At 44.5% G+C, this 15,069-nt stretch overlaps 1 protein-coding gene across 2 annotated transcripts in view; it reads right to left on the reverse strand.

The window, feature by feature from the left end:
- The window catches only part of SIM1 (SIM bHLH transcription factor 1), a 65,546-nt gene that overhangs the window by 39,104 nt on the left and 11,373 nt on the right, over positions 1–15,069 (reverse strand). For both annotated transcript variants that reach the window (XM_084889499.1, XM_084889498.1), the window contains exons 4-9: positions 11,703–11,796; positions 11,092–11,196; positions 10,872–10,957; positions 9,971–10,170; positions 9,633–9,739; positions 8,798–8,945 (exon numbers count right to left, since the gene is read on the reverse strand). In XM_084889499.1, the coding sequence (XP_084745625.1) occupies positions 8,798–8,945; positions 9,633–9,739; positions 9,971–10,170; positions 10,872–10,957; positions 11,092–11,196; positions 11,703–11,796 (740 nt within the window). The remainder of the gene's footprint in view (positions 1–8,797; positions 8,946–9,632; positions 9,740–9,970; positions 10,171–10,871; positions 10,958–11,091; positions 11,197–11,702; positions 11,797–15,069) is intronic.

A 15,069-nucleotide genomic window follows, 5' to 3' on the forward strand; every position in this document is an offset into this window, starting at 1 on the left:
AAGCTGAGGCTGCATCATATTCTAATAACAGTAGGATTATGATGTTAAACACAGCACCAGGGAGACCTTCTGGTCCTACAAATCTGGAACCAGCTGCATATGTACTTTGCACCTCCCTCTCCTTCAATCTGGTCCTAATGTATACCTCACATTGGCTTTCTACAAATAATTTTTAAAATGCAGCCATTATACATGTGGTATCGCTGTATATTCCTATCAATAGATTTTTACATTTAATTCAGATGTATGGGGATGCAGCCATAACCAGTCCATGCAGAGGAACAGAGAATGCAAGCAAAGCTCCACTAAACACCATAAAAAATAGCAGCATTGCATATTCCACTCACTTTATATTATGATTACCGACATTGATAAACTTGACAAAACACTGATTCCAACTAAATTAACCTTAGAAATCTGACAGATGCTTAGTTTCCTAGAACCTTCTTTTCCCAGTAAAGCACCAGGCCTTTGGCAAAGGCTGGCTTACCTCCCTCCTGGCAGAAGTCTCAGCTCTCTTTAGAGTACACAATGACAGCTGTGAGACACGGGGTGAGCTTAACCCAATTGTAGAAACCGCCACACACAAAAACCACAGTGCTTATATAGGTGTGCGGGTTGAGAGACTGACAGTGAGGGAGAAAATAATCATTTAAATGTGTGGATCACAGGATATAGGAATTCAAGTAAAAGAAGGAATTACTCATCCTCTTCCAAAATACTTTAGTTGGCATCATATAATTGGCAAATGCTAATAGTTAAGATATTTTGAGCAAATGCTAATAGTTAAGATATTTTGTAAGTGCTCAAAATATATATATATATATATATATATATATATATATATAGAGAGAGAGAGAGAGAGAGAGAGAGAGAGAGAGAGAGAGAGAAACCCCCCCCCCAACCTTAAAAATTGGGCACAAATGTCCCCATTTCACAGATGGGAAAAAGGAGGGTCAAAGGAATGGAGCTGAGCTCACCATCTGACAGCTATCACACAGCAAAGCATATTCAAACCCGGATCTGTCTGACACCAAAGCCTATGCCTTTTCTTTGCAGGTTTATTTGCATGATACTGTGGGGTTTTCTAAAAACAGAATCTTGATCCTACTTCCAGAGTAGAAGACACAGATGGTAAACAGATGGTCCAGACTCAGCCAGACATTCCTCCTCATCCCCCTCAGCCCTGCCATCACCATGGACCACCTCTCTCCCCTACCACCTCCCAGACCTCGGAACGCCTGAGGCAGGGGAAAGGAAGTAGTGAGAATTTACTCCTTCAGACCAGGCAGAATGTTAAATTCCTCCATTTGTAGGCACACAGGTATTTCCAGGTTTCATCTAAACTCCCCCAATCCTTTCTACAACCAATCTTTTCGGCTCAAGCACAGACACCAGCACTTCAACCCAAATGAATTTTCTTTCACCACCTGCTTATCTGAAAAGATGTCACAAGCCAATGAGAACAGGAAAACAGAGAGAAAGAAAGCACTGGAGAAGGAGCAGCCTTTTACTCAGTTATCAAGATAGGCATCATCCCACACACACACACACACACACACACACACACACACACCTGCACTAAACATGAAAGGGCGTTTTCCCCATGAATAGACCAAGTCAAAAACATGGAGTTCAAGGAAAGCCACATTGGAATTTGTGCATCCAGGCACAATAACATATATGGACCCTGCCTTTAAATTAAGGTAACGATCCATGATTTTCCATGATGTGACTCAAAGATCAGAAGACTTTCCCTTCCAACAGCTGGCCTAAGAGGAAGCCAGAGAGATGAGTGATCAGGCTGGTCATTTAGCACACACCAAGTGGCCTCCCCCCAGAACTAAGGCAGAGGTCCTGTGAGTCAGTGCCCTCCGATCGGAACAACAACAAAGGAAGAAGTGGAGGCCCCAGAGGCCCGGGGACAGCCGCAGAGCAGCAGCCTTGCCAAAGGACCAGAGGATGACACACCTACCCAGAGCATGTGGGATGGAGGGAGCTCTCTATCCTCAGGCCCTGAGCAGAGTCCCCAAGGGACAACCTCACTGCCATTCTCCATCAAAAGCAGAAAGGGGCCAATTCTGCATCCCCAACCACACATTCAGACACACTTCATCCGGGAAATGATCCACCGTCACAAGAGGTAATTTGTGCCTAATCTGACCAAAAATAAAATGACATGGTTTGCCAAACTACTGACATTTGTTTTAACACATTTGTTTAAAAAGAACAGAGAGTATTAAATCTGGTTGCAAACAAAAAATTATTCACAATAATGTATCTGTGTAATCTAAAGGCAAACAATTCAGTAAAAATCCTAAAATTTTTACAGGCCACATTTTTTTTTTCTTACAAAATAAAAATGTCCTTAGTGATACATAAAGGAAAAAAATACTTATTCTTACTTGACTATCACTGAGAAAATAACTTAGCTAAACGTAAACCACTAAATTGTCAATATCTGTATATTCTTGTGAAGCAGCAACACAGAAACGGCTTTTTAATCTTTCATATAAGATTAAATGAAAGCTTACCCACAAGTTGGGTGGACTGAACCCTATAACCTTAGTCACTTAAACTCATCCCTCCCTCCATACATTTTCTCCCCTACATTTATCCCTGACTCCCACCTTCAGACAGAGAATCTCCCAATACAATAGGAGTTGACACCCTAGGCTTTAATCCTAGTAATTCATGAATTACTAGGCATATCTGACTTCAGTTTCCTCACCTAGAAAAATGGGAGATGTGATCCCTGCCCAAACCAGCCTACACAACTGTCAAAGGAGCAAATTAGGTAACAAATGTGAAAATACTTTGAAAGAAATATATATATATATGGCATACGTAAAAAGTAAAAAGTACAAAGTTTGAGCACAAATAATGAATTCAAAACTAAATACAGACCATTTTGATGTAAAAAATTATAAGTAAAAGTGTATGGGGATAAGATTATTTGAATGAGTACTAGTACTATGTACTGTAAAACAGACTAAACCACCCAGCTCTTTCTTTCAATGAAGTGCTTGGTAGTTATAAAATTACTATTAATTACTATTAATGGTTTTGGTTGTTATAAATTACTATTAATATAAATGTGTCTTCAATTTGTTCCTATAATGATTCAGTTACAATTGAAAAGGACAACTGCAGCTTTGATGTTCAATATTATCATAATAAAGATCAAACACAATTAAGGATTAAATCTAATTTATGGGTTTACATTTGTTCATGATTATTATTTTTAATGATCAAAAAATTAAATCTATGCAGCATGAGCTCCATAGATTCAAGCAAGGCACAAGAGTAAATTATTTTATATTTTGCTGTACTTGCTAAGTCAAAAGGTGCTTTACTTGATATTATTTATAATATAAAAGAGTGGTTTTGTCAACCAGGGAAATAAAATATATTTCTGTAACTATATATATTTTTGGTCAAATTTTTTTAAAGATTTTCTAAAATGTCTTAGTAGTAATAACAATAATATCACTGGACATTTACATTAATTAAAATATTTTTAAATGCCAAATGAACTCAGCACTATTACATTGAAAGAACAACCTAATATGAGTATAGCTTAATGTTTGTTGCTTTATGATAAGAATATGTAAGGTTTATATTCACAGAATTTGTTAATACTTAGCATCCTTTTAATTGTGAAAATTACAATGTTTTTTTGTTGTTGTTTTTTTGCAAAGAAGAACAAAATTTAGATCTGAAATAATTACAATGTAGAGACTTTTTTTTTTCTTTTACATGAAAGAAGTATGTCTCCTTTGGCATTAGCCTAACTTTTCAAATTCAAAAGGGTTATTTAGTAGAAAGCAAATATTATATAGACCACTCATGTAAATTGTCTTTATTCTATTCTTTGCAACACTGATAGAAATTTTAATTCAGAAAATTACTTCCTTCTCTGTGATCAGTGAATCACTCTAAAACAGTATGAAATTACAATTGTGTTCCATCCAAAACCTAGAAAATAAAGAAATGGAGAGTGTTTATTTTTACCAGCCAGAAAATGATTGAAGATATTAAATCTGTCTGATTCCAAAATTAACAAATCACTCTTGAAATCTTCTCTCTCTCTTTTACTTTTCAGGGAGAATATCAGAATTGTATTAGCTAATAATTCTCCTTAGGAGAATTCACTAATGTTAACTATATCCTATCACTACAGAAGACCTCTAGCGAAATATCGCCTATCAATCAGCCTAACTGAGGTCATATATCAGTGAGTACTTAATGAATTACAGTGTCAGATTGTTTTTAATGGCATCAATAAATGCTCTCATGTTTATTTCTTCAAACTTCTACATACAAGTGTCCTCATAAATAGTACAGGACTATAAAAAATATATCCTAAGAAACCTGAAGCACCAATCAGAAAGGATGTATGCACTCTGTTTATGCACAATTTACAATAGCTAAGATATGGAAACAGCCCAAGTGCCCATCAGTAGATGAGTGGATAAAAAAGCTGTTATATTTATACCATGGGAAACTATGCAGCAGTTAAAGAAAAAAAAAGAAAAGAAAAGAAAAGAATCTCTTACCCTTTGAGACAACATGGAGGGACCTGGAGAGTATCATGTTAAGTGAAATAAGTCAGTCAAAGAAAAACAAGTATCACATGATCACACTCATATGTGGAATCTAAGTAGCAAAATAAACTGATGAAGAGAGTGGATCCGGAGACATGGAAGCATGGAACAGAGTGTGGGATCTCAGAAGGAAGTTGGAGGAGAGTAGGTGGGTGGGTGGGAGGTAATCATATATGCATTGGACACAGACAATAGGGTGCTGAAGGCCTGGGGGGTGGGGGAAGCAGGGGTAGGCTGGAGAGAGTCAATGGGGGAAAAAAAGGATATATGTAATACTTTAAACAATAAAGAATTATAAAAATATAAATAAATTATATGAATTTTTTCACAAGGAATTGATGTGTTAAAATAGAAAAAAAGAAGTGTGGCTGGCGTGGGTCAGTGAAGTGATTAAGCATAGGGTGTGCAGGAGGCAGCAGATTAATGATTCTCTCTCATCATTGATGTTTCTATCACTCTCTCCCTCTCCCTTCCTCTATGAAATCAAGAAAATTAAAAAGAATAAAGTATCATGATGTTTGTAGCTTACTTTGGAATGATTCTATGGGAGAAAAAAATTACAAACAAATAGACACATATAAATAGAGAAAATTTTGATACATAAAACAAATATGGTTATATTATAGATAATGTGTGTACAAATATCCATTATACTATTCTTTCAACTTTCTGTATGTTTGAAAAAATTTTTAATATTTAAAAAATGTTTACACCTCATTGGTTTATCCTTAAAAGTATATTTTAAAGTGTTATTTTTAAAACATATAAAGTTTAAAAACACTAAGAGAATCAAGATTTTTCACTTTTCTAGAAATTCATTTTCATAGCTTATTGGATGTTTCACATTTTCAAATTTCTTCACACTAAGTAATAATGTTTTCTATCTGAGTTGGAACTAATACTTACTATTAATTAAACAAACCAAAGAAAATATGAATGCAAGAAACTTACTTAGGTTTTACACAGTATGCTTTCCTCTCCATATTATTCTAGACATTCCCCAACATTCATTGTTACTAGACACAACTCCATTAACCTATCTTCTTGAAAATAATTAGGAAGCAGGGCCTATCATACTTAACACTTATTTTTCAAAGCCTGTAAGCACCAACATTTGTAAGATATTTTTCTTCAATGTGTCACACAAAGCTAATAAGGCATGTTTGTCTTCTAGAAAATTATGAACTGGCCAGTTTTTTTGGTTTGGGGTTTTTAATGGGTATTGGGGGAGGAGGGTTGTTGGTTTGGTGGGATGAAAGGTTAAGTTTTAATGAAGGCTATAGAAGCCTCAGGGAACCTCAAGGACCCAGAGAAAATCTAAGAGAATTTTAAGAATTCAATCATAATGTCCTACTGCTCTCTTCCCCAGAATTTAAGAACACCGAGATTCTGTATGGGGGTCACCCAAAAGCCAGTAAGGCATCAGGGAATACACCACCTACCTCTGAAATTCCTATATTTGCTATTGTAGCTGCTGACTAATACAAGGTTACTAAGTATTTCTATTCATTATTCCTTTTGTTAGATAAAGACGATTAATTTTTCTAGGTATATTTTAATGTTTATATGCATAGCCTGGGGACACAGACAATAGTGAGGTGAAGGCGTGGGGTAGGGCAAGGACTGGATGGAGGAGGGCAAAAAGGGGAAAAAGTCAGGACTCTGTAATATTGTCAATGATTTAAAAAAAAACAAACAATAAATTTAGCATCAGGAATTTAAAATATGTGCTTCTTATGAATGTAGCTTCACCAAAATGTCACACTTTCATTTGACAAATTCTTACTTAAAATTCTCTCTACTTTCATGACATGAAAAATCCCTTCAAAAGGTATGCTATTAAAATGTCTAAATTTGGAAAACATCTGGTCTGTAAAATTATTTGGGGGGAGAGGGGGCTTGTGGTTCTTTAAGTACATTGTTGGAGGTAGTGTACTTGGAAAGAATTTACTTATCATTCTCAGGCCTGAGAACTAGCCCTGAAAACAAATGTATGCGGTAGTTCACTGCAACCACAGAGAATCAATAGTCATCTATTTAATTTGCTAAGACAATGGAAATTAGTAACTTCCAGCCAGATGTGTGATATACACATCAAACACACTGCAACCTGTTCATTATGAAAATCCTGTCAACACACACACAGAGCCACTTGATGACATTTTTTTCGAAGGCAGTTTCCACATTTGCAGCTATAAATACTGTCCTAAGAATTTTTATACAAAGATTTGGAGCTGAGACTCATAAAAGGGTAATCAATTTCAGCTTTTCATCTTGTGTGCCTCTGTGTTTATTTCTATTTTCATTTAGAGGCATAAAACATTCAGAAAGACGTGTGCCCTGCTATTTTTCCTTCTGTAAATCATTTATCCTCATCACATCTTTTTAATCTGATGTAAAGTTGGTAGCCTAATCCTGCAGCTCTGGAGAAGTGTGTAAAGTGAAGAATGACAGAGTCAACAGCAGACAGAAAATACACTTATGCACTGGAAAACAAAACAGAATATTCCAAAATGACTCCAAACATAAATTAAGTTTACCCATTGGGAGGTCTAACTTGCATTCTGATCATTTATATGGGTCTGTGTGACTATATACCCTGCTGTTTGATAAAAAATGATTACTAACCACAGGCACCACCAGAGAACAGAGTGTATGTATAATGCTTGTGATGTCTCAGACATACAAAGCACCTTCTTAAAGAATGTCCATTTCCTTTCCATGGTAAGCAGACATAATTTTTCACTCTTTTAATACTTGTGCTTCACAGAGTGGCTTATTTTATGAATTATGATTTGCCATTTTCTCTTGTGCTTATTTTAATAATATGAAAAGCTGCATTCATAAAATGGTTGATGTGTTGCATGATACCCAAAATAGTTCTGTTTTATGCTCTGTATTAAAATACACAGCCTTTGTGCTGTTACAAAAACCTAACGGTATTTATGCTAGCACTATTTACTAACTTGAAAAAAAAAAAACAATTCTTAGTAACCACATTATTCTTAAGTACTGAATTTCATCTAAACTGATTCGTTTCCCAAGTCTATTAATTAAATTTTCTTATTAAGCAGGCACAAATTAAGTAGCCTTATTGCCAAGTATAATATCTCCAACTACATTTTTAACAGGCAATTGAAAAGAACGTGGAGTGAATCCAGTCCTCATCATCTGTAGTCTGATTCCAAAAAGCACCGCTTAACCAACTACCTAATATCCAACTAGCATTTCTGCTAAGCACCTGGTGTGTCCACTGGCCCAAAGCAAATAACTCCTGAGGTACCCTAAAATCACAACCGAGAGAGAGAGAGCGAGAGAGAGAGAGAGAGAGAGAGAGAGAGAGAGAGAGAGAGAGAGAGAGAGAGAGAGAGCGAGCGCAACTGCACACACACAAAAGGTTTCTTCATAAAGGCTTCAACCTTTTGACTTTCACAAACATTATACAGAACGTGCTTTCTTCACCAGCCCCCAGCCGCACAGCAGACCATGTGATCAGCCTGCGGGGCCACCCGAGATGATTGTTTCTGGAAGGAATAATGCTCAGATGCGCTGCCCGGCCAGCCCGCCCGGCGGCACCCGCAGGTCCCGCAGCCAGGCGGCCTCGGCCCGCAGCGCTCAGCGGGGCCTGGGCACCAGCGGGCCCGCAGCCTGAGCCGGTCCCTTTGCTCCTGGAGGTTCAGTCAGACCCTCCCGGCCACTTGCACCCCCTTTGTGGTTCAGGGGGCAGTCACTCTCTCTAAACTCTGAACTTGGATTGAAGATTCTGGTTGAAATTAAGAACTTCAAACCCAGATTTGAAAAAGTGAAACAGATGTCCAGTTCGTTATCCGTAAATGGCTCCGTACGTCCGACCCTTTCCTCTCTTCCCTTTTTCTTTCTGCCACATTAAGTTTTATTTAATGCAGCGTTTCCTTAAAAGGGAGGGAGGGAGGGAGGGAGGGAGGGAGGGAGAGAGAGAGAGAGAGAGAGAGAGAGAGAGAGAGAGAAGAAAGCAAATACGGACTGAGGGCGGAAAAGTCCTAAATCCTAGGACGAAAGGAAGCCTTGCAAAGACGATCGTGCAAGAGCTGCCGCCTCCCTGCCAGCGCAGGCGGCACCCAGGGGACCCCGGTCTGGAACATGCCGGGCGGGGGCGCCCACCCTGCACCCCGCCGCCCGCGCGGGGCAGAAGGAGCCCGGGCTGCACTCACGTGAGGACGTAGTTGACGCTGACGATGCAGTGCGGCCGGGACGAGCGGCTGTTGTGCACGATGGTGGCGTAGCTCTGCACCCACACCCAGCCGCCCTGCTTGGCCAGGAACCTGTAGTACTTGGTGGTCACCTGCCCCTTCACCAGCACTGAGGGGAGACGGAGAGGGGGCCGAGGTGAAGGAGCCGCCAGGTCGGCCCCCCGCGCAGCCCCGGCGGGAGAGCATGCACGGTCCCCTGCGGGCACCAATGAGAGCGGGAGGGGGAGCCCACAGGCACCTGCCCAAACCCATGGACTGTCCTGTCCATGTGAGCAAAGAGGGAAATGCTTAAGGCTGGAGGACCCCCCCCCCCCACACACACACACACACACACACACACACCATTCGATTTTCTAACGGGCAGCTCACTTCCTAGCTCACACCGGGAGATGAGGCTCCAAGCAAAGCGATAGCAAAAGCTGAGCGCTGCACCCACCGGAGCCGGCCTCCGTTTTCCCTCCCGCCTTTGGGGAGGCTGGGGGGTGGGGGGTGGGGCATTATATCAATAGGAGAATAACACCCACCCCCATCCCTCCCGCCCCGGCCCCAGGGAGAATTTCGCCAAGAATTTCAGAAATTCTCCCTCGGCCATGGGAGCGCCCTCGGATGCTTAGAGAGACAGGATGGGGTCTGTGTGAGAGCAGCCGCTCGCAGGTCCTCACCTACCACCCCCACTGGCTCCCTGAGCTACCCATGGTCCTCGGGCTGGGGCTTCGGTCACACCTCCCCTCCCCGGCTTCCCTTCCTCCTCCCCCTCTCCTGGCCAGGGTGCAGCGGCCGCCGGGGGGCGCCTTACGCAGGTGGTGGGCGCAGCGCAGGTGGAAGGTGTCGCAGCCGTGCACGTGGTGGTACAGGGTCTTTTCAATCAGGTCCTGAGGCTCATACCCCGTCAGCTCCGCCACCCTGTGGAGAGTCATCCCAAGGGATGAGCAGCGTGGGGCGCGGGGAGGGATGCCCCACCCCACACAGCCACCACCTGAGACGTGGGTGCCCGCCCTCACCCTCACCTCGCAGAGCTCCATCAGTCACCTCGTCTGCCAAATGGGCCCCTAAGATCCACAGGGAGCCCGGCAGCCCTCCCCTCCCGCTGTGGGGTGACCCTTTGCCGCCTCCCCCCTCCTCCCCGCCTCCCACCTGGAGTCCAGGAAGATGAGCTTCATGTCCAGGCTGGCGCGGAACATGAACATGTTGCTGTGCAGCTTGATCTCCGTGACGGCGCTGGGCGGCAGCGAGTGGCCCACGGCCACCAGCCCCACGTTCTGGTAGCAGCCGTCGAAGGGGGACATGTCCAGGCTGTACTGGCGGATCTTCAGGTAGCCGCTGCAGTGGATGACCTGAGGCGGCGGCAGGAGACAGGACAAGACTCAGCCGGGCAGCCAGGAAACCACCCAAAAAGGTGGGGGAGGGACCCAACTAGACCACAGATGCCCTGCGGGCCACGCCCCCGCGTTCAAGTGTCCCAGGATACTGGGGCTCCAAGGTGTTTCAAGGAAATGCCTGCAGGAACTCACTGAACTTGCCTGGGGACGTGTGAAAATGCAGAGGCTTGGGCCCTGCCAGCCCTAACACACCTGAATCTCCAAGTGGTGCCCCGGAGCCTGCAAGTTTAATCTCATTAACCAGGAGGACCACAGACTAGAACTAACGCTCTGTTTCCTGACCTCTCTGGGGGGTCAGAACCTGATGCCCTGAGTGAACTCTAGGAGCCCACTGGAGCGATGGACCATGTCTGAAACACTTGACACATCCCCGAGACCCATTATGGGCCCTGATTTTAGAGCCCCAGCAGCCAGGGAGTGAGTATCCGGGCCCAGGGGGGCTGTCTTCAAGCCTAGTTCCAGGTGTTCCCAAAGGTCAAAGACCTTGGTGATGTGCCCCACCTCCAAGAGCTCCCGCACCATCCACCCAGGCAGGGAACACCCAGGTGGGCTGTCCAGACCACAGGGAAGCCCCTCCCATGCCGCACGGGTCCCCTGCCCTGCCCCTTTCCCTTCACCAGGCTAAGTGTCTGGGATCCTCCCTCTCAGCCATGTACCTTGTAGCCACCACAGGTGAGGCCCGCGTTCCTCTTGGCCAAGACACACTTCATCCTCAGGAAGAAGGAGCGCTCGATCTCGTACTCTGGGGGAGAGGAGCGGAGGGAAGCACAGGACCTTAGAGGCAGCGCTGCCCAGGGGCCCTGCCACAGCTAACTGGGGCAAAGCCGCCAGTGGGACTGTGATGGGCCGGAGTGTGCGGGCACACTTCTGCCTTACCCTGGACAAAGTGAGAGTGGTAGGGCTGATGGGCCGTGAGGACCGCTGTCATCTCGTCGTGGTCTGCCGGGTGGATGTATTCGTAAATGCTATTCCCGGTCAGTTCTACCTGTAAAGAGGAGGGTATCACCGTCTGGGAGTGGTGATGCCACATGGGGGGGGGGCTGGAAGATTAGGCCAGGAGGGCCACAGGGTGGTGAGGACAGGAGCTAGAACGCTAGAGTCTGTCCTAAGTTCTAATTCTCTGCTGATGCAGACTACCTAGGCCTTGGTTTCCTTATCCATGAAAGGAAATAATAGTAGTTGTTATAGTAATAGTCCCCTGTCAATACTCTGGTGAAGACATTATGACATAAATGTGTAACCTATCTCCCATGTTATTTGGCCTCTGCTAGGGACTCAAAAAGGTAGCCATAGTTTGGGCTTGGAGTAGAAGCTAAAGGATAAGGGAAGTGGAGAGCGGGAGAGATCCAGCCTCCTGTCAGCTGAGATGTTTCCAGTCCCAGAGACGCACATACAAAACCTTTGGGACAGCCACCCCTCCCACCCTTCACCCCCTGCCTCCAGCTCTGGCTGTAAACACTGAAGGCTAGGGTTTCTAGACCACTCACCTACCTGAGAAAGACCCAGGTGGACTGAGGCTGTCTCTGAGATGTACATGATCTTTCCATCTGGGGCCACCACAAAGATAAAACCATCCAGGGTCTGGGAAGATAGAAACAGAGTTGAATGGAGAGTCCTCTGGGACACTGGTACAAATTGGGGTTACGGGGACAGAAGTTAGAGATGCCCAGCCAGAAGTGCAAAGAGATAGAGTAGAGAGGGGATGGCAGGAAATAGGGCATAGAGAACCCAAGAGTCCCTCTTTTGCTTTTCCCAAATTTGAAAGCATCTGGAAAACGCAGCACACCGGAAGAGATTCAGAGGAAGAGATGGAGGAGGCTACTATTCTCGAAGATTCGGGATCCACCAAAATAGACAAAGCAAGTCTATCTGTAACACATACACAAATATTAGGAGGGGGGACATAGTCTGCTATAAGAGGTGAATTAGGTTCTTGGAGTGATGATCACTGAAAAAGCCAGAGGTTTCCTCTGTTAGTCTTGGGGGACTCCATAGTGACAGCGTCTTTTAATAAAAATAATACCTGGGGTTTGGGAAATAGCAGGCATTGGGTGATGTGGAAGGGCTGGCAGTCTGAAAAGTTGTAGACAGAAGGCAGATGGCCAGTAGCTCTGAAAAGAGTCTGGGAGAGGGGGATTTAGGAGATGAGAGGCTTTCCAGGCAGCAAGTCCATAAAGTAGGGCAACAGTGTGATGTGTGCGTGTTTACATTGATACGTCAAACTGACAGGCTCTCCATGAAGGCAAGTCTCACTTTCTCTGTCCCTTTATTTGTGTGAATGGGGCTTCAATCCAGGCAGTGGAGACAAGGATGAGTCAAATTTTACTCTCAAGGATCTGGGAAGTCCAGTAGAAGCATAAAGACTGGTCTAAAGATAGCGATAATGACTACACAGATGAACAGACAGTGCTGTTAGGGCCCAGAGGGTGAGTGGCCAGAGGCCTGGGGAAGAATCAGAGGCCTTAGAGGGACTGTTTGAGCAAAGCCTTGAAGAGGAAGCTTGAACTGTAGTAGAGAAGAAGAGCATCCTAGACAGAAGGACTGATGTGCCAAAGGCAGGGACTGAGGGGAGGATGGATCTAATGATTTTTGTGCATCAGAGACAGGGCTGAGGGAGTACACCAGTGCTGGATTTTTGGAGAGTTTGAGATGTCAATCTGAGGAATTTATAGATACTCCTGTAGGCATCAAGGTTCTAACAAGTTTCTAAGCAGGGGAATAGCATGCTTAGACATTTTTTTTTGGGGGGGGGAGGGGTGGAAATTTGGACAGTCACTTATAGGAGGAAAGAATGGGGATGAGGCAATCAGAAAGTGGAGTTCAAGTCAAAGATGGTTCTGGCCATGGGATTTATGGTGGCAGAAAGAGTCTGATTTCAATGTCATTGAGTAGAGAGAGGGTAACACCATTAACCAAGATCGGGAATTTGGAAAAGCATGGTGAGTTTTTGTATGGGTGGGCGGAAATCTGGAAGAGGAAAATAATGAATTCTTGACTTGGAGATGCTGAACTTAAGGTGTATCCAGATTTCCATTTGGATATATCCAGTTGGCAGGAGGAAATAAAGGCCTGGAGCTTAGGAGGGGTGTCTAGACGGGAAAAACCAGCTGGAGTCATGCAAATGTGGGGAAAGGAGTTGAGATGACAATGTTGGCTGAGATCACCCAAGAGGCCTTGAGGCTGTGAGATGAGAAACAGAGTTGGAACCTTTAGGAAATGTCAGCATTTACGACCAGACGGTGATGGGAAAACCAGCGGAGCAAAGGGAGAGGGAAAGGAATCCAGAAAGGTGTGGTACTTTGGAATCTGAAGGAGAGGGAGAATGTCACCTCCATCAAGCCCAAATGTCACCTTCTCAATGAGGTCCTCTGCCACTCAAACGCATCCCTACTCCTTCCCCTTCTTGTTTTTCTTTTTTAAATCCTCACCTGAGGATGCTTTTATTTGTTTTTTTTAGAGAGAAAGGAAGGGAGAACTGCTATTCCCAGTGTGTGAGAGAAACATCAATTGGTTACCTCCCTTATGCACTCGGACTGGGATTGAACCTGAAACCTGGGCCCTGACCAGGAACTGAACTTGTCACCTTTGGGTATATGGGATGATGACACACCAACCAACTGAACCACTAGGCCAGGATCCCCTTACTTTTCTCCGCAGCACCTCCACCACCTGTTACAATGAGCAGAGCACCTGGGTTTGCAAGAGTGCTCTCCTTAGAATGTAAACCCATGAGGCAGGGCTTTCTGTCTGGCACATAGTTGGCCCGCCTATATTTGTGGAATGAATGAGGTCAGGCAGGATAAGAAATGAGCATCTTATGCTGCATATCAAACTGTGGTGGGGCCTGGGCAGAGCACAATGGCTGGGAGGGGTGCTGGACCTCAGGAATTTGGGAGGGAGCGGGGCAGGGTGAGTGATGGAAGTTGAAAGTGTAATTAAGTCCTTCTGAGAAGTTTGGGATGAAGAGAGGAGAAGTCTGGGCAAGAGCCAGAAGGGGTGAGGGACTGTCTGGTTTTTGTTCTCTCTTGTTTATATCGATAAGGGGAAATTAATTGGTAATAAGGCAAGATCAGGTAGGGGTCAGCTGTTGAGAGACAATGGATGGAAGTTGTCCCTGTGAAAGGCAGGGACAGTGCTAGTTAAAATTAGAGGTGTAGGGGCCAGGCCTGAGAGGGAATCCTTGAGCAGTGCCTTTCTTTGCTCCATGAAACTAAAATCTCTGGCCTCTGATACCAATGGGGTAGCTTCGGGACAGGAACTGGCGTGGCACTCCTGGTAGGAGATGCTCAGGCCTGGCCCACCTGGGAGAACGGGCTCGGATTCCTCCCTGATGCCCGCATAGGTTTGAGGCACCTACAGGAGAAGTTGCAATGGACTTAAGGGTGCAGGTTGGGAGACAAGTGTCAAGCCTAAAAAATGGCACCAGAAGTTTTACTACTTTAAATATTTACTAGGTGACTTACGTGGGCAATTGGCGATTTGAAACAGTATACACTGCAAACAGTGCAGGAAAGGGAGCTTCCACTTTGGATAAACTCATTACCTGGGGAGCTGTACCTGTGTGCACAGGGCTTTGTCTATACATGGCTGGGCTGGCCTATGGTGAGGGCCTTGGAGAGTGAGGAGAGAGCCCAGAACTACCAGGAGGAGATGAAAAGAGTTGCAGGAGCAGCTGCATCCAGAATATGCGGGCTCAACGCATTGACTGGCATTTCTGCCAGATTCCCCTGATTTCCTGTGTAAATCCTTCATTTCGGATGGTTTTGCAGCCTAGCCTGGGCAGCTTGGCTTGGCTGTGCTCTGATCCCCTCAGCCCAACGGTGTCAAATGGCACCCCTCCCGGGGTCCAGCCCA

The sequence above is a fragment of the Pipistrellus hanaki genome (assembly GCF_964339955.1).
Source record: "Pipistrellus hanaki genome assembly, chromosome: 7".
NCBI lineage: Eukaryota > Metazoa > Chordata > Mammalia > Chiroptera > Vespertilionidae > Pipistrellus > Pipistrellus hanaki.